This window comes from Bacillus rossius, chromosome 5 (genome assembly GCF_032445375.1).
Source record: "Bacillus rossius redtenbacheri isolate Brsri chromosome 5, Brsri_v3, whole genome shotgun sequence".
Classification (NCBI taxonomy): Eukaryota; Metazoa; Arthropoda; class Insecta; order Phasmatodea; family Bacillidae; genus Bacillus; species Bacillus rossius.
In genome coordinates this window covers 40,951,345-40,972,471 of record NC_086333.1, presented here as the reverse complement: position 1 = coordinate 40,972,471, position 21,127 = coordinate 40,951,345, and the positions used below count along the sequence as shown (strand labels likewise).

Here is a 21,127-nt window from a genome sequence, read left to right as displayed (position 1 = left end):
AAATATAGTACTGCATTACTTTTATAGTTATGATTATGAATTATTTTTTCTAATGCATTTTGATTTTGGTTGCTCTTAATTATGTTTTAAAGTCTTTAAACCTCTTGCATAACTGTCCAAATGTTATGATACAAGTCACTGAAGTGTGCTGGTGACGTATTTAAAATTAAAATTGAACTAGTGAATTTTTAAAGATCCCTATTCTGAGTGTGCTGTAACTAATGCAAGTTGTTAAAGTTAACAAATAATAATAATGACTATGTATAATGGTTGCAGAATTGCATGTTAATATTTTGAGTGACTTGATTATTTAACTACATTTCGCAGGAATTTACTAATGTGAAATTGCAAAGCATAATCTTTGTAGCAGTGTCTGTTTAATTTAGCATAGAAATGTTATAAACAAAGCTTTAACTTGTTTCTTGAGTATATTTTTAACTTGTCTGTAGATAGTGATTGTCCTTACGTATGAACTTTTTGGTTTACATGAATATCTAGATAATACTTACAAACTTACATTTATTTTTAAAGTTGGGAGCAGTTATATTTGTTAATGATTTTGGTCTGGTTAATATCCAATTATTTTTTTGTAGTTCATATATTTTTTTCTACTGTTTTTTCAGTCCTTTTTTTGTTTCTGTTTTAAGTTGTTAAAAATTTAATTCAATTTTTATCATGAAAATTTTTTCGCTTCATTTCTTAAGCATGATATTACCAGTAATTGGTATATTATGTATATTTCTGGAAAGTAATATTTCTAGTATTATAGTTATTTTTACCTTAAGTAATGTCATGTTTATACAACTCTGTGTATTGGAAAAATCTATATAGCAGTGAACTTTTGAAGCTGGAAAAATAAAGTGTGAAAATATTAAATGGAAGACAGTTTGTAGTTAAAGAAAATGCATGGTCTTTGCTTCCATGCATATATTTATTTTCTTAAGCTGCATTTTTGTCTGTCTTGATTCACCAATTTATATACTGTAGTATTTCCTTTCATGTTGATATATTTCTGTGCATGACAATGTAGAGTGAATTCACATTTTTAATTTTTTTTATATTTTACTAGTGCTGGCTTTATACTATAATTATTAAGTTACTGCTTTTTTGTACTAATTGTTATTTTTCTTTCTTTCTAGAAGTGTGTGAGATCACCATCTGGATTTAATGTTGAAGGAATGATGCCTCCATCTGAAGAAACCAACACTGCCAGTACAGCTGTTCAAAACACTTGCTCAAATCCAAACATTTCGTCTGCACAGTGTGGTGTTAGTTCAACTCCCGGTCTGGAAGTCAGCAATGTGAAACTGTCCTCCTCCGTGGTTGACTCAGCTGCAGTTAAAGATTTACTAACTGCAACTCTCTGTAGTGTAAATACAAAATCAGTTTTACTTGGGACTGTTGACAAATCAAAGACTGTAAGAAATTTTGCTGAGAACAAAGGAGATACAGCAAGACATGTGTCTGAAAATAAGCTTTGGAATCCACCTACAGATTTTAAGTGTTTTGAAAATGTAAAAAGCAAAGTTCAACACATCAGATCATTTAAATACTCTAATGATGACTTGAATACTTACACCGATATCAGCAGTGTATCATCTGGTGGTCTGTCATCTGATGAAGAGTCTGAAGATATCCAGGATGATAATTTTGAACAGTTTGTAGTGAACGATGTTGGGGCTATAAACTTGGTGAAGGGGGAGTGCAGTACGGCCAGCTGCAGTGAGGGTGCCTCACACCACAGGCCCGGTTGGGCTAAAAACAAAAAAACTGCTGAGATCCCATTTTTAGCTGATCAAAATGTTCAAAGTGCACCATTGTGTCTAACAGTAAATAAACGTCCTGAAACACTAGTGGAGTCTCCACCAGTCAAAAATTTGGGGCCGGGACTGCAGCAGCCATCGACTTTCCGACACGTGTCAAATCCCGTCTGTTTGCCTGCCTTTGCTCCAAAGTATCGGGCGCGGTGGCCACTTCTCCAAATTCCTTTCCACAGCAGTGGGTTCCGTGGCAGTGGCATCGTAGGCAGTGACGACGTGCACTCGAGGAATTCACAGTTCAGGCCCCCAGCTCAGCGAAGGCACAGTTGGGACGACAAGTTGCCGTACTTTCCAGATTCTGATCTCACGTCCTCCGATAGTGAAAGTTCTGCAGATGATACGTTGCAATTTCTCAATATAGTGGGTTCTCCTCAAACAAAAAACCCACAAGTAAAGCATCAGGATCTGGTTTCCAAACTACGGTGCAATGTGCAGGGAATTCCTTTGCCTAGTTCTTCACTCAAGATTGCATCTCAAGATGCTAGTGTTCTTTCTCAGCTATGCAGTGTGTCTGCAAGTGCAGTTAAAAGTGAAGTGTATCATGATGGAAATGCAATACCTAAAAGTGCCAATGCTTTAAAGTGTAGTGAAACATCAAGCAGCGAGCAAGTGGATAATGCAACACATTTTGCTGGCAGCAAAGTTCAGAATGCAGGATGCTGTGATGTACAGTCATCTGGAAATTCAAGTAAGTTCTGCTTTTCTAATGTCACTCCTTAATGTTTGTAATGTGCATGTGTGAAAATAATTTCAGGGTTTTTGTTTATTCTTCATCTGCTAATTCGTTAACAAATGTAGACATTGATGTTGTGTTTGGTTTAGGTAGGTGGGATGGTTTTGTAGGGTTCAAGGTCGTGTGAATTTTACCAATAGTGTTCTGTTAACTGAACAAAATTCAATTCTGTGACAATACCCATTTCTTGCATGGCTTTTTTTTCCAGATAACTATGGCCTAATCTGCAATGTTTTTATCACAAAATAAATATTTCCCAGTTAACTGAAAATAATCTTGCTTGAAGTTAGATGTTTCTATAATTTTTTTAATACCTACCTTCACTTTAATAATAATCAATTGATAGTTCAAGGAATACTAGTCACTATATTCTTATGTTAAATTATATTAGATTGACAGTATCAAAATAAAATAAAATATGTTTTTTTCTCGCTTGAGATGACTTGGCTTAAATAAAGTGTAAATGGTTTTTAGACATATATTTTTTATATTTTTCAGTGATTGATAACTACTGTTTATATATTTTGACAAATAGTATGCCTTGGTTTGAATTTACTAATTAAGTAGATTTCAAAGAAAGATTACCTATTTTATTTTACTCTCTGTGTGTGTGTATGTGATATATATAATCACGTGTTTATGGACACAATAACTGCCGTAATTTTCCACAAATCACTTCCAAACTGATACATAAAATATTGCAATGGAAAATACCCATAGAGTTTGTTAATGGGCTAGATCCAATCAAGGGGGTAGAAATGGGGAAGGTTTTTTAAAAACCGAAAAATCGCTTTAACTACCATAATATGAAAAATATCACATCCATTTGAACGTATTATAACTCGTAGGAGTAATGGCAAAAACTTTTGTCTTAGTCAATTTTTGATACAACCAACCAAAGCTGTAAGGGGTGGAAAAAACAATGGTTAGAGGATAAAGACATAACTCCCTTAGTAGGCACACCATCGAATCCATTTGTATTGTTTGTAATTCTTATAATTTTCATCTAAAACTGTCTTCTAGAACAGTTTTTGATAAGATGAACCATTTCTACTAAAGGTTGAAACAACGGGTAGAATTATAAAATAATTCATAATTTCTGTACCACATTCACTATTACATCCATTCTTATTTATCATGAAACCTTATAATATATACAACTTTCATCCAAAATAATTTTTTTTACGATGAGCCATTACTGCAAGGGTTGGAAAAAACCAGGGTTGAAGGAAAAAAATTAATAACTCCCTTAGTAAGTACATTATCAAATCTGTTCAAATTGTTTGTGTATATTACCTAAAAATTTTGTCTGAAACAATTTTTATGCAACCAACCATTGCTGGAAAGGGTGGATAAAGAGGGGGTAAAATACATTAAGAAATTCATAACTCCCCTCCATTTAAAATTTTCGTAAATTGTATAATTTATATCCAAAAATTTTGTCTGAAACAATTTTTATAAGAAACCATCCTGCAAGGGGTTGATAAAAAGGGGTAGGAATAAAAAAAAATTAAAAATTTCCATACTATGAATGCTATTAAATGCATTTATTTTTATTGTTAAACCTTAAAATAATATCTTCAACCTTCCTCCCAAATAACCCTTTATACAATCAACCATTTTTGCAAGGGATGGAAAATAACAGGGGTTCAAGGACAAAATAATTGATAACTCCCTTAGTATACACACTAACAAATCTGTTCGAATTGTTTGGAAACCTCATTCAAATTATCTAAAATTGTTGATACAACTAACCATTGCTGCTGAGGGTGAAATAAACAGGGGTTAATGTACAAAAAAATTCTTAACTCCCTTATTAGGTAAACTAAAAAATAAAACAAAATATTAATCTTGTAAAAATGGTCTAAAATGTTGTTTAAAACAATTTTTGATAAGACAAACCATTAAATAAAAAAATTAAACTTCCTTTCTATGTACACTATCTAATCCGTCCATATTTATTTTAAAGTTTTTAAATATTTTCTATAATGTGTGTGAACCAACCATTATTGCAAGTGTTAAAAAACAATAAAATATAAAATTATAACTTTTTGTAAGTATGCTATCAAATCCATTATAATTCATTGCAAAATTTTTAAACATTATCTAAAACCTTTGACTAAAACAATTTTTGAGAAGAAAATCTAATGCTGTAAAAACAGATGTTGAAATGAAAAAATCAAACCTTCCTTACTATCAAAATCCTTCAAATTTGTCATAAACCATGTTAATACTATCTTAAAACTTGGTCTAAAGCAAATTTTTATACGACCATTTATTAAGGGATAGAAAAAAGTGTTTGAAGATCAAAAATGCATAACTATCTTGGTAGATATAATATGAAATTCGTTCGAAGCTTTTCAGTGCTGGGTACATTGAGTTAAAAACATTCAAAACATTTTTGCTTTGTGGAATGTGAAAATCTACATTAAGTTCTTTAAATTTTCTAGAAATATATAGAAGTTTCCTGAACATTTTGAGAAGAAATAGGTACTTTGAAATCTACCTCCACCTGTAGGCTGTGCCAAAAGAATTTTATTTTTATTTGTGACTACCGATAATTGGGTGTGTGTTAATATCGATGGATAGTGGTTAAAATTATGCGAGAAATTTGTTTAAAACTTATTCGCTAAAACAGAACAAACAAAGTGATTCACTCCATACTGTAATTATTTGTTACTGTAATTTTTTACTTCAATATAACTTTGCTGTGTTAGAAATTTCCACTATTCCACTTATTTTTACAGTTTCATTCTTAGTCATAATGAGGATGTTATAATTTTTTTTAAGTGGTTGGTTTATTGTTTAACAAGTGCAAAAATTTTTCCTTAGGAGGATGCCCAGAATAATTTTTCAGCAGTTTTAGTACAAACGCCAAGTCAATGAAAGTTTTACTCGTATTGTTTTGGGGTTTAGTCTAACTAGAACCAGATATAGGATATTCAAAAACACGAGTAAACTAACTAAAGATACTTTTTGGAGTAAGTTATAGCAAATTTGAACTCTTTAATGTTTACGCGTGTTTTGTCATACCTGCTGTTGACAAGCTACATTTTGGTTCTTTGCAAAGTATTCTTGTGCACTCGGCTGTGTGAGCAATTTTAATATTAAAATGAAAATAAATCATACCTGCAGTATAACTTATTTACTCGGGTTAGCTACAGCCAAGTAAAACATGAAAAACAGGGAAAATTAAGGAAGTGAACAGGAAATTTTTTCTTATTCATTTTTTGTTGTTGGATGAGAAATTGTATTGAGACTAAGAAATTTGTGACAAAATACTGCATTATCTGCTTCGTGAACTGTCAACAGTAATGTTGCATAATTGAGGACCAACAACACAGCACAGGGGGTGGCCTTTCTCTGTGTCTGTCAAGTAAAACTCTTGAAGCCTTGGAGTTGTGCTATTGTGGCTCCAAAGGTGAGCTATGTATGTGGTTGGTATAAACTCGAATCATTGTGATTGCCATATGATAACATGCTCAAATAGCATGTATGCATCTTACTAGAAGGCACTACAATACAGATTATAGATAAGGAAGAAGGGTAGAAAAGTTAGACTGTATAAAGTGATAAGGGATAGGGGGTTGGGGGCAGTGGGGAACTAGGGTGCACAGAAATGGCTATAGAGGACAGAGAGACCACGGTTGGAAGCTGCAGAGGGTATGGAAGTGAATGGAAAGAGGTAGGAATGCATTCCTGTGGCAGACAGGGAGGGAGTGGAATGGGCTGGATAAAGGAATACTATGGGTGAGAGATGCAAAGGATCTGAGGATAAGTCTTTGGGTAAGGGGGGGGGGGGGGAGGAAGTGAGTGAAAGAGGAGGACTCCTTGCCACCAGGTGAAAGCCCAATATAAAAAAAAATGAACCAAAGTATCTGAAATATTCATAGAATACTTAATGGATAATGTCTCTATTCAAAAACTGTAGTTATTCATGTAGGTAAATATCTTAACAACAAGTGAACAACATATATTTACACCAAAATTTTGTAGCACTGTAATAGTTAAAATACATATTAAACTGAGTGTAAGAACTCCTGTAATAGATATTTTGATAATTATTTGTACATCTAGTTTTTGATGCAGTCCAAAATCAGTTCTTTATAAACAACAGCTTTGAGCACACATGTCATTTCTACGGCCTCCGAGTTTAGAAAAACCAGCCAATTCCATGGCTTAAGTGATTCCATAGCACACTGTCTCCTGTTTATGCCTAACTGTATAATTGTAAGTTCTACAGATATGGGTTGGTTTACAAAACAGACAATTCAATCCTCAGAAATAAGGGGAGTATTTTTTATCTGCTAGGTATTTTGTTATTTCGTTCAAACAAAGGTAGCTTATTAGAGATAAATTATTTAAATTTGTATTAAGTTTTTTTTTCTCAGTAGTATTGTCTTATCTGCTGTTTTAGACCTATGTTGTTTTATTGTAAACCTAAAGATAACTATTTACATGGATGTAATAATTTAATATTTTCCACGTTAGACATAGTTCAATATTAACAATTTTATCTATTTTTGATCAGAGTTTTGTTTAGTCATTAATAGTGCTCACATCATAATATAATTCAAATTTAGCCAAGTTACAGTTTCTATAGCTGTTGTCTTTTAAAAAAATTAAATGATTGTACTGTGGTGGGTAAGAGGGGTTGGTGTATGTGAGACCATTTGAATTACGGGACCATTTGAATGATGATCAAGAAATTAATAACTTTTAAAGGGACAAAAACTCAAGAGCACTCACTTCACTTTCTATCATCAGTGTCTGTGAGACTTACAAATATACTGTGAGAGGAAAACTCCCAATTCTTTTGAATGAGATAAATAATGCCATACCATGAACTACACGGAGTTCTGCACAATATAGAGTGTTTAAAGAAAGATAGTAGCTGCTTGCTTAGAAATAATTTGACACTAGTTTCTAAATACAAACATTTATTTTAGATAAACCAATTGTCAACCTTATAAATCAGTCTTAATGTTACCTGAAGGTTTTTGTTTAAAAGTAGGGAACCATTTATAACTGACATTCTGGCAGGTTTAGTTGCAATATGAAATTAGACTAATACTTGCCTTTTTACTCTGCTATATTTTATAAACTCTTCAGTTTATAATATCAAAACAGCTAAATGTAGTTAAAAATTTAGCATTTTTAATTGGGAATATATTGGATGTAAGTACCAATCACCTGACTTGATTGTGTGCAAAATTAACAGGTAAAAATTATATAGAAACAAGCTAAGGTAAAATTCACATACCTACAACTTTCAATGTTTCCAGTTACTTATTCTTGATAAATTTAAAGCTCTTTAATAATAAAATTTTCTATCCGACTAATTTGTTTATAATATTCTATTGATTTTTAAAATTTGATTTTCTAAGTATTAAATTTGAAAATAAAATAAACAATATTTCATCTCATACTGCATTTAAACTTCAAGATGACGCATGGTAATGACTTGTACCAAAGGTTCCTTAGATATTACAGCATGCTTTAAAATAATGATTGAAAATAGTTTAGTTGAAATAGTTCAGTAATTTTCAAGTTATTAGGTAACAATAAAAGAAAGAAAACTAATTTTAGAGTAGAAAATAAATGAAAATGGTCATTTTTAGTTTGTCACTTTTATAATATTGATTTTTCTGTGAAGAAATGTTTCTTTAATGTAGCATAAACATATTTATTATTAGAAGTATAACAAAATATTTCCTACTACATGGAACTTAAGCTGTACCAATTTCTCACTTGGAGCCTATAACTATTCTGTAATTTTAATTGAAATTGTTAGAGCCATTTTTCTAGAAAGCCAATACATATACTTCTGTACAAGAATTACCAGTTGAATATTATAGGATTCATTAATATTTATTAGAAAAAAAATACTTACTGGAATGTGTTTTGTTCAGGGTTCTCAGGGGTCAGGGAAAAATCTGGAAATTGATAAGTGTCTTCAAATCCTGGAAAACTCAGGGAAACTGTCAAAATGACAAATATCAGATTATATTAGTAATGACTGGCGTGTTTCTTAATTGTCTTAAAATTAGTACATAGTTTTCTCACAATCCATGTGTACTTCGTTGAAAACCCATTTGTCGTCACTTAAAAAAAAATGTAACCAACTATAAGCAAAAAATTGTGTATTGATTTAATCAAATAAGGAGAGTCATTCACCTATGGTTACAATCAATAATTTATTATTTCTAAGTTTGATCAAATATAGTGGTTTCATATTTCAGAATGACAGCATTATTTGCATAACATTAATATAAATTATTACTATGAAAAATAAAAGTATTTTGCGGGAAAACATTTTATAATCAATTAGACATGTTATGGGTTGTTTGAAACGTTTTCGATGAGAATTTGTGTGTAGTTAAAATATATATTATCTTTCAAGTAAGTTTGATAAATGAGAGGGAAAAAAAATATTTGGACAAGGAATACTTTGAAATCTTGGGGTAATTGTCCGAAGTAAGTGTGTGGGAAACCCTGATTGTGTTGTTGGTTGATAAGCCATTCCAGTGACTTCTTTGCTGAGGAGAGCATTACGAAAATTCCGATCGCATGAGGGGAAATAGCTAGGTATGTGGTGGGAGAACCGATAGAGGAGATGGCAGGGAAATGTAGAAATGACGCAGCATACTTGCTCTCCTGCCCTCTTGAGCTGTTGTGTTCTTGTTCTCTTGCGCTCTCGCGCACTTTCGTGTGAGCGGTTGTTTTTTTTTTTTTGTGGGTGGACGTCCCGTTATCCCCACTTTGGGGCCGTTGGCGCGGTCGGTGATCACTGGAGCAGCCTTGAGCGGGCTCCACGTGGTGGCGTGAGGCTGAGGTTGAACCTTTCCATGCTGCAGGGATAGGCGGGTCACGGCAGTAGGGACCCGCCTGCACCTGACACCACCCCGACTTTAGGGAGTATTTTGGCAGAGGCAACACAACGAGGTTTGAGCTTATTGTTTTGCCACGGGCCGTATTCTAAAGAAAATATTGTTCTTTCATGTATGTATTATTAATTTAATTACTTGTGTAAATAGGTATTGTTTTAGCTGTGTAACTAAATATTTCTGCTGTTATGATGCGTTTTATGATTTAGTTGGACAGGGAAATTATTTGGCACGAATTATTATTGGATTACTAAATCTTACGCCGTATTATATTTACGAGCCCACGAGTGTTTAAATATGTTCAACTAAGAGGTGTGAATATTTTTCGATCGGAGTGTAGCTGTGGGTGACTGTGGCTCAACAAAGTAGCATTGAGCTACGTCCTATTCGTATGCCATGTTGCCACTTTCACATGCCAGATTCCTACTTCAGACTACATACGTCCATTTGGACAATTAGTTAAGCTGCATAAACTATCTAAATATCGGAAAGCGTCAAGTTTAAGAATTATTCAAAATCAAAGTTTGTTTTAAATGTAAGAGAAAAAAAATATGTAGTACTTTATTTGTATTCAATGAATCTACCTTTTAATTAATCGTGCGTAAAAGATTTAATTCATTTGAGATCATATCATTTGTTCTATTAAAAAATATTAATAATTTATCGCGTCTATAACTAATAAGCAAAAAGTTTCACTTCTGTAGAACGTGGACTCCATGTACACATTTTTTTAACAGTAGTATTATTTTACGAGCATGGAAGTATTGGAAATAATTGGTAAATCGACGAAGTTCAAAAATACCCGAGATAACTGGTCAGAAGTGTGTAGGAAGTACGGGCACTCGAGAGTTTGAAACGCTTTCACTTCGCCTTCTCGACTAGCGATATATCGTTGACGTTGAGCCGTGTTTAGCGAGTCGTCTTCCCTCGATCTCTCTCCTCTCTCTTTCTCTTCCTCCCCCCCCCCCCCCCAAGGAACTCGTTCCACAGCTTGTGTGTCCCACCGATTGACTGCGACCTTGAAGGGAGTGGCTGCCCGTTACGTAACTTGTAACCAGCTGTCTTCTCGCCGAGCGGCAGCCGCAGTTTTACGACGGCACCTGGCAGTGTGTTACTGTGTCGCTTCGGGGTCTGGTGCGGGCGAGCCCTGGGAATTCTTAACCGGGTTGCATGCCACTTCGACTTCGAGTTGGCCTGCAATGCGCTCACACAACCCGTCTCTTCCACCAAGTGCCTTCCGGCATTCTCTTTCTTCTCACAAGAGATATTTTGCTACGACCCGTTTGCGCACACACTACGTTTATGTACACCCAGAGTGAACTCGGGGATTATAGAGCGAGCACAAATGTCTGGAGGACTTTATAAAGGCGAGCGCCCATTGTAAAATAACGTATCAATTAAAATATAGAATGCCATTACGCGTATAAATATTTTAGCTTAAGATGTTGTCCTTCAATCATATAAACTGAAATGTATGAAGAAAAAATGTACTTTTTTTTTTTACGATGAATGTCCAATATTTGGTGCCAGTCATATTTTTTTGCTATAGTTTAAACTGTTATTGAATTAATGAAATTTATATACATTATATAGAAAAATTTTGATTTCTAGATTTATTCATAAGTTTATTTGATCGGGGTCCTATGTAGCTGAATTTTTACTTCCCTGGTTTCCTTCCATTAACGTGTGTTTACTGTATTGTCAGACAACGTTTATTGGACACTTTTGAACGTATTATATGTAAAAAATATATATATAATTTAGTCACGGTTAAAACACAATTGGCATGTATGTATCCGTAGTACTTATGCTAATACCCGCAAACAAAATACTAGGTATAACCTTTGGCTGCCGATTTATGATTTTTATAACGTATTTATTAATTTACACTGTAGAACTGCTTTCAGAAATTTTCAGAAAAATTGATTGCGTGTAAACAAGGACGTGATGACTATGTAGTTATGGTTTTTTTTTATTGTATTTTGTTTAATTTCAAACGTGTTGGGGTAATCGCGAATGTAGTTAGCTCGACGGCCCTGAACGGAACACACTTGGTGGAAGAGGGCGAAGGGGAGGGTTGTAAATAATCGCGTACTTCCTGCCGTGTCCCCCCCCCCCCCCCCCCATCCCATCCTCCAGGCTGTGCAGCCGGCCCTTGCGATCCGCGGGAAAATCGATACCGCAGCGAGGGAGGGACCGGTCGACACCTCTCTTCGCCCCCGACACGTCTCTGCAGTGGCGAACATGCACGGGGCGATTTAAAATATATATATATATCACTTAAGCAGGAGGCGATCATTGAACTTTCCCAATTAGCTGTCAACACGTCAGTGAAACTAAGACAGGTGTCGAACTAGAAGCTCATGTAGGGAGGGGCTAGTGGTGTCTGATGACTGCATTTTTCAGTGCTGATGAGAGTTTTTAGAGAAACGTGATATGTCTAGCGAGTGTGCAGAGAGTTTATAATACCTTCTGGCAGGATTTTGTTTGATTGTAGTGTTACAAATGCAACAGTTGAGTTAAAATTACATACAGTGACTTAATTTTCATAGTTGTAAGGCTGCTCTGGTAATATAATTTTGCATTATATACATTACTGAACTAGCACGCACTACCAATTAAAAGAAATATATATATTACATAGTTTTTTTATCTTTTATTCATAAAATACATAAATAATAAATTCATTTACACATACGTTTTACACTCGAAATCATTTAACTCCGCATGCAGAGTAACTGCAAACGATGTGGATTTTCCGCGCCACGATTTCAGTAACATCTGGTTGTTTTTCAATTTTAACTTTATTTGTCTAGCGATGGTATATAGCATACAATTTGCCAACATTAGTGTTTTACATTCAGAATAGGTTGAAATATTCTCCAGAAATTCAATGACTGAGGGAAAATGACTCTGAAAATATGAACAGAGTCAAAGCTTCATCCACCATGTCTCACAAAGTAGTTTAAATCTTGTAATTTTTGTTTTGAGGAAAGTATGTTGTGATAACGCTACTTGTTTAACAGAATATCTCACCAAATTGCATTTTTTTTTGTTACTACCCATTAGATTTCTTACTGTATTTATAAAGAACATGCTTTAGATATTTCCAGATTTTGACAATAGATAGCGCAGTGCATGCAAAACAACCAGTGGTTGCAATGTGAGGATGTACGCCTGGACATTGTGTTATTTTCCTGATGTCATCGTCCATGTAAGTCACTTATAGAGAGGTCAAGATTTCTGAGCATGCTGATAATAATTTCAGGAAGCCATTCTCCAATGAACTTCAAGTAAGTCTTCTCGCAAAACCTTGGATGTTAGATGGAAACTGTTCTTTTGTACTGACGTCTGTTGTTTCATCAACCTTCTTTCACTTTTGAAATGATCTGTTTCTTAACAGTTGACCTACAACAGACAATTATACCCATTCTGTGTTAGTTTACTGATACAAGTAGCATTTTTATCTGCTGTCGCCAAGCGCTGTTTAAAAATTGTGTCTCGCATTAACACGAAATTGAAGAAAATCTTGAAAGTTTCTTTCTCCCTGTTCCCGCTTAAGGAAATATCAGCCGACCGCAAAACAAGTATTCTTAGGGACCAACTCCATTCTTTTTAGAGCCACCAATTGTTGTGTGCGAGTCTATTGGCACTGAATCAAATGCATGCTTTCGTTTAATTTCTTCGCTAAAGGTAAATGTGATACTGGCAGGAAGAAGGGTTATTGATTTCTGAAATTGCATTTTTGTACCAATAAAACTTCAGTACTTCATTATCTTTTAAATGAGCGCTTATAATTTACCCCAAGAGTACGGAAAATTAAAATTTATTTCAGGCATCCCCACATTGCGCAATAAACTATTTTTCTTATCGTCAGTGGGGGATGCATACTTCAGATGCACTTAACAACCTATAGGTGTTATTTCTATGGTAGATTTACTCAGCTAATATTGTTACGAGTAGGGAAAAAAACATGTCTGAAAGGATAGCCCAAAATAATTGTTTGTAGTTTTATTTATGATATAATATTAACTCTGTTAAATGAAAACAATTCAAATGTCTGTCTACAAATTAATAACACTTTCATAAGTCCGCTATTTACTGCCCCACTGGAGCTGGGCTCGACAGTGACTCTCCAGTTGGTCTCTTACCACGCACCTCCGTCCCAAAACACTGTTTCGCTCTACTCACTCGTCCGCCGCGTCGTGACTCCTTTCCCAACGCTCCGATCTTCGCTTACGAATCTCGTCGCTTTTCATTGCTCGCCAAGGGGTCGCTCACCCTCTTCACTCTTGTATCGCCACCATCTCACACACGCCCGCCGGAGGTCGGCGGCGTCGTCTTGTATACCTGCGATGTCCCGCCCTGGAAAAGTGTCTTTAGCTCTTAGGAGTGTCGTGTCATCAAGGTCGACCTTACACCCGAAGCTGCGAGAACAATGGCGTCCTAGTTACGCCACTTATTGGGACGGGCTGTTGGGACGTGCGGGACGTACCAGACGAGATGGTAACTTCGGTTGGATGGTCATTATCACTTTAAACGCTGCATATCAGGCCTACTTGAATGAATGTCATGGCAATTTTCCCGTGTTCCTTTACTCGTGCTTGTATCTGTAAACAGTTTAGTAATTTCTATAGTTATTTAATATTCCTTGGAAGTGTCATTTTAAACAGTATATCTATTGCCAGTGTTGAAAAAATAAATGTAATGTAGCTTACGTATGGTTCTGAATCAACACACCGCAGATCATATACCTAATGCAGAGAAGTCATTCAAGCAAAATTGTGCGGTAGCTCTTTTTTACGAAATTCTTGTCCATCGGCATTATAAATAATATAATTTAAATCGATTTATTTCCATGTTTTGTGCGCTTGGTTGTTTTTCGGCAAATTTTTATTTAAAAAAAAATATATATTGATATATTTTAGTAGCTATTACTATAGTGGAAAAACACTGCATTTGAACTCAACCAGGAAAAATGTATGCAGAGGATTATCGCGCTCTGAATCAGACTTTTAACGTTCCCGATTTAGAACTTGTCCAAGCCTATTGTGCATCGTATTTTTTACAAGGCGATTTGAATTGTAAAGCTGCATCGATGGAGTGCAGCTGGCCTGTGCCCACGCATTATATTCGCGGAATTTTTGCTGTGTATCCTTGAAGGCACCTTTTTTTTTACCCTCCGTCTTCCCAAACATTTTATACTTTTGAGTTAAAACACTGGAAATAAGTGTTGAAGTGAACAGTTCTCGAACGTATTGTTTGTCTCTTCCCCATCCTTTTCTAATCTTTCCTCTTAACATTTTCGCCTCTTTTCCTTTTTGCTTGTCGACGTTTGTGTAAAAAGCTAAGTCTTTTTCTCTACCGGTGGTGTGGTACACTGCTCAGTTCGAAAGACAACGAACTAAGATGTAGCCTATTAAATCTTGATCGCTTCTGGGGGGAAACCAAGTACTGGTGAACAGAAAATTTTGTAGTTATGGATTGTTTTGCTCGTTTATTTTCTTCTTCACTAAGGCCCGTGCGCAGTTGCGCAAGGAAAATCATAGGTTAATAAAGTGGAGCAGTTCTTTTCTTCGTCTGAAGTCAAGACACTTCAAGCCCGCCCATTTGTACCTTCAGAACCATACTCACCTAGATATCGTTTCATAGGGTCCATATTCTCAAAGCTGTGGTATAGTTCTGTGTGTTCTTTTTTTCAAACAATGTACTGCTTACTAATTGTAATACCGCTTGTCTTCAAAAATTTAGCATGATAAATATGAATAAAATCGGAAAAAAGCATATGATTGATGACAATCATCACACTAAATATGTTTTCTTACACGGCTGAAAATACTATGTAGAGAATATAGATTTTTCGCTGCGGGTGTTCCAAATTTTTGAAAATTAATTTAAATTAGAGGTTCCGTTGTATGTTGAGGAAAATGTGCCAAGCTTATTATGGTCGGTCATAAGGATTGTTTGTTTTTATAAATTTATTGATGAATAAAATTACTAAAATCACTAAATGTGAAATCCGAAACACCACCACTATTCTGTGCGCGATTGAAATTAAAGTACGCGCTAAACTCCGTTATCACAGATATTTCATTAGTCTTTACCGGGAGGTAAGAAAAAAAAAGGGGAGGAGCAGCAGAATTTGTTTTCGGCAGTACTGTGTTGAAGTGTGAAGGTAGCCTTCGAATTTGTTCTTGCCCTCAGCATAGCTTCATAATGTTATCTCTCTCACTTTTAATGATGGCTCGCTTTTATGCTAGAATTACTACAGAAGTTTTCAGACACAAATCTAAACAATCCTCCCTTTAAAACAATCACGTGTTTTTTTTGTAACGTTTGCACTGCTAGACATTTTTTTTTTGTAAATTTACGGAAGTGCTGATAAAAAAGTATCCAGAGATATCTATAAAATTCGAATCGCGATACTTCCCACTTTTTTATTATTGTACAATTTTTCTGTTACAGGGAACGGAATTTGAAGGAAATACGTTTAATTTACAAGGAAGATAGTGGACCCAATGAAAACAAATTAAGTAAAAATACTTTTTGAAGTGGTTTCAATATGAAGTTCTAGAAAACAAAATGGTGATTGTAGAATGCTAAATGAGAAAATTTGTAATCCGAATACTTAATCCTCAAGTCTTATCAGTGGTGATGTAATCGAAGATAGTTGAAAGTTCTAGAATTCAAAATGGCGGGAGCTTTTAGAAAACAAAATGGGACAGGAAATGATGCAATCCAAGATGTCGACCGAAAATTGCGTAATCCAAGATGGCGGTGGTGACATCTGGGGGCAAATGTCACAATTCCGAAATCCGGATTCACAATCCACTACCCCCGAAGGTACATAATCGTACTACTGTAGTACATGTGTGACTTGACTATTTTGGAATATTTGTTTCCGCCCCCCTTTTTTTCTCATCCATCTTTTCGTTGAAAAAAGTAGTCTTCCAACGAACAAGTTTAATTTTTCCAGAAGCTGCACAGTTATTCACATAGTTGTGTCCAGCATGTTTTATTTGCATTATCGTTGTCGTCTCTGAACGATGCGTGTAAAAAAAAGAGTGGTACTTTGGAAACTAATAAACTTATGGGTATAAAATATATCTAAAATGTTATCGTGATAAATTTCATCAAAATCCGTAATTTTGTTTTGAGTGATGCTGAAACAACATACCTATACAGGGAATATATATTTGTGTATATATATATACACATACATATACACATACATACACACATACATATACATAGTCGGTTTAGCCTGTTTCTAATTGCATTCCCTGTACAGACACTGCTCCTTTATTTGATCTCAGTGGAGTAAATTTGTTATTAACGATCGTGGGGTTAAATATCTACTTAGCATGATATACTGAAAATATTTTCAGTATTTTTTAGATTTACATACGAGAGTGGCTTTTATCAAACTTCACACCTCGATTTCAAAAACCCCCATGGCTTAATTTACACACACACACACACACATATTTAAAACGTAAACCATATCAGGGCTGTCAGCGGTCCCTAAAATCCCCTAGAAGTCCCTATTTTCAAGTAATTCCCTGAAAGATTTCTAATTTGAACTTTGTCAATTTGTGAAGCAACAATACAGAACTTAATGTCAGAAAGTATGATTTTATTGGCCGACTTTAAGTATTTATTTACACACTTATAAAAGATTATGTGAAGTCGTTTACAGAAAAACCATTTACTGAGGCGCAGACAATTTTTTTGGAAGCTTGCTGCATTTTGAACAATTAAATCTTCATTGCTTGCAGACATTAAAATGTTAGTACTGTGCCCGGCAGATAACTTGGCGTCTGAGATCTCTAGTCCTGTCTGGGGGGGAGGGGAGGGTGAAGAGAAAGCACTACTCTATTGTCAAGGTCAGCGGCCAGGTTTGTATTATCAGAACAGAAAACATTCGGCGCGTGACTTCCTACACTACGTAAGTCTGTATCCACGTCCGTGGGGACCCCAGGGCGGTAAGGCCTTTTGGCTAAGAGCGCTGGGTTACCAAACAAAAAGTGAGAAATCCTATGAATTGTACTTGTACTACTTAAGTGTAACATTGTGTAAATTGCAGTGGTTGTGCTCGACTATTTGTACTCATCTGTCAGGAAAAGTAACAAACTATTATCTAAACCTGCAACGTTTTACTTTGTCCCATCAAATATACTTACGGTGTCTGCTCATTATTATGCTAACCAAAATTAATTGAAATGTTGTTAACTCAGTAACTAGTGAAAACCAGACACGATTTATTTTGGAAAACTAGTTCACTTAGTATGTAAAATAAATTTAAAACTATGCTTCTCAATTCATTGTTTCTCAAATTTATTTTTGAAAAAAGTCTTACAAGAAAAAGCAAACGACCAAAACATTACGCAATTGTAGCTCTCCGCGCGAAAGCTATCTCACAGTTGATGACGCAGGAGCCAGTCTAGCCCTTATCGTTCTCCGGTTTCCGTACCGAAAACGTGCTATTTAGCGCTGGATTTACATATAAGTAAACTTGGAGCTTGTTATGTTATATTTGCTGCTTTAACTTCATGTCAGTCGTTTAGGAAACACCTGACTACCAACGTTAATGGCATTTAAAAAATGCTTGTGTATGTGTGGTTTTATATTTTAATGCACCTTTAATCGATTATTTATTATAAATGTAAATACAATTTGCATTGTACTTCCACTTTAGAATGCATATTATAACCTTCAAAACCTCATATATATTATATGATTTGTTTAATGTAAGTGTGAAGTCCTCTTTCCATGATAATTGATTAGGTGACGAAAAACAAAATTAAGTTAAAATTAATTACTATTATTACTATTCGATTGTCAGCATTCATAGTGTACAAACAATGTAGAACATATAACTTACAATGTTGAACTTTCCATTTAAGCCATTTTTGCGCTTTTTTGGAATAATAGAAACTTATACCATAGAATAAACTGTTTTTATTATTTCCCGCTCTCCGCTATGTATCACTTTACCGCGCCTCTGCGAGCTGCCACCTTCGCCTTCCATTTTCGGGTATACACTGAAGGGCGATATTTTCCTAACAGCCACTACACGGCTCTCGGCTGCGTGTCGCCTGCTTACCCCCTCTTTCTCCGGTCCCGCTGTCCCCGCACCCCCGCGCTGAGACACGCCAAGATAACTGCCGGCCACAGTAAGAACATTGCATTGAGTTTGAAGCAATAATGCTAATGTTACTATAAAACATGTGATGTAAGGATGGCTGAAGGGGAGAAGGAGGCAAGGATTGTAATACATTAATAAAATATTTATTAAAATATATGTATTTGTTATTTATATTTACTTTGAATTTTCTTCAAGGCTTCTAGGGCTGCAGTCGTATGCCAGTCAGGTTGCAAATGCATTCCACAGCAGACTGGGTTAGATTCTTACTGTCGTAGTTGGTTTGTCAGAATACCTAATTAATTTTATGGCTCTATTGTTGGTGTGTTGTCGAGATTATCTGTTTAGTATCATCGTTGTTGGGATCACTGCCGCTGTGACGTCCAAACTTGTTGTTTGTATTTATTGTTCTTTGTTTGCAACTGTTTTGTCAGCAGCCCACTTAGTTCGTCTGTGTGATATTGATCTTATTCCTTCTACGGAGTTATCTGTGCTGTCTTTACATTTAACACTCGACGTAGGCTAATTTTGGCTGGTTTTTCTGTGTGTTTATGTAATTTATATATATATATATGTGCATGCATATATATATATATATATATATATATATATATATATATGCATATATATATATGCATGCATGCATGCATAGTGTAAAATAGCAATGGCATTTGTACAAAATAATAATTTAAAACAAGATTATTTATTGCAAGAATCATTCAAAGAGTGTTCGAATTTGATTTGGATAAAGTTAATTTTAGAATAACAGTGCAGTGGTGCAGTTTTTGTGATACTGACAGCATATTCAAATTTGAAAAGTTGACTATATTTATTGGGAATCCATTTTTTTTTGTTATGATAGGCTTGCTTACTGGGGAGAAGTGTGGCCATTTTTGTTAATTAGTAGAAATATTTATATGTAGGAATTTTCGTAACATGTTTCTGACAAAATGTTTGTTATAAGAAACTGTGTGCTAAATTTTAATGAATTTAGAAAGTCCCTAATTTAAATCCACTGGTCCCTAAAAATCCCTAATTCCAGGTTTGAGGTCCCTCAAACACTTCAATTTCTATCTAACTAATGGGTGGCAGCCCTGGTATTGTTTATTTTTAATTTTTATATTAAATTCACTACCTCTACGAAGTTCGAATGAATAGGACATATAATAATTTTTTTCCATACAAATGTTGAATCACCATTCGACCTGTTTAGGGATTGAATTTTAAAAAAACCTTTTCTTTGTGGCTGCCAAAATTTTGTAAAAAATTGTTATACATACATATGTACATACATACATACTCAGCAAGAGAGAAAAATAAATTTTCTCGTTGCTACGATAGCCACTTTGTCATTGTACCAAAAACTATAAATTTAAGTAAACTTTTGTCATACGCTGTGACAAGGACATAGGATTCAAAACATATATATTATTGTTTTTAGCGTGCTTATTTCAATGCTAAAATGGCAATGTCACATTGGTCGTAGAAGTTTGTGCTGAGCCGACTTTGTCTCTTGCTTCTTGCATTCATTAATTAAATAATATAACTGGTTTACAGATGCCAAAATGCAAAATGTTGTTTGTAAGGATTGCGTCAAACTCTTTTTCCTTTTTTAATGTAGAACATCTTAACTCTCTGTTTACAGCATTTGGTGGGAGTAATTTCGTCAATGTGACTAAAGTCAAAGAACGGAAATGTTTAACAACCACGTTGCTAACATCTGTGGCGGATTGCGAACCAAAGTTCACAAAGAAAAAAGAAAAACTTAATAGTACTGTTACGATTTATGAGGGGAAAATTGGGTTCGTAAGGATTATACCCATTACGTTCTATTACAGTTTTATTAATTATTAATATTTACATTACTAATAAATAACTGTACTAAAATAATGATAAATTACCAATCACAGGCACTTAAATATGTTTATTCTCAAGTCACTCAATGTCTGACAAGTTCCACAGTTCGCACTCCTCACTGGAGCTAGGCTCAACAGTGGTTCGCCCCTTAACTCGCGTCTACCCACACACACAGTTTCGCGCCACTCAGTTGCACACTCTCGATCCAGTCACTTAGGGTCGCGCCACTCTGGAGGGGGGTCTCACCATCTTCGCCGATGTCGCACTTCCCTGCACTCGCGGAACTCTCCGAACTCTTGGAACTCCCGCGGAGGCTGGCGTCGCTGCTTAAGTACCTGAAGCGCCCTTCTCGAACCGATGAGAGCGGCGGTGACGAGCCGCGTCATCCTGGGCCGACCCGACGCCCGAAACATCGAGAAAAGCGGTGTTTATTCTCGCCACTCCGCGCGGTGGCTTTAGTAAGCCCGGAATACCCAGTATGCTAAAGGTGATAATAGCCCGAGGCGTGACGGGAAGCGGATTGGAGAGGGGGTAGCGAGGACCCTTGTAATCCGGTCAGGCATGCGTGGAATGCCTTAACGTCAGTGGATGGAACGTGACACGTCGCATGACGCCAGTGGTCGTTCAGGGATGCCGGCCAGCTCCAAACCTGGCGCGTGTTGCGGTCCTATCTGTGTTTGTAACA

General features: G+C 35.4%; 1 protein-coding gene across 6 annotated transcripts in view; it reads left to right on the top strand.

Moving 5' to 3' along the window:
- LOC134531736 (uncharacterized) overlaps positions 1-21,127 on the top strand; it is a 377,288-nt gene that overhangs the window by 249,692 nt on the left and 106,469 nt on the right. For all 6 annotated transcript variants that reach the window (XM_063367600.1, XM_063367597.1, XM_063367599.1 and 3 more), the window contains one exon: positions 1,140-2,508. In XM_063367600.1, the coding sequence (XP_063223670.1) occupies positions 1,140-2,508 (1,369 nt within the window). The remainder of the gene's footprint in view (positions 1-1,139; positions 2,509-21,127) is intronic.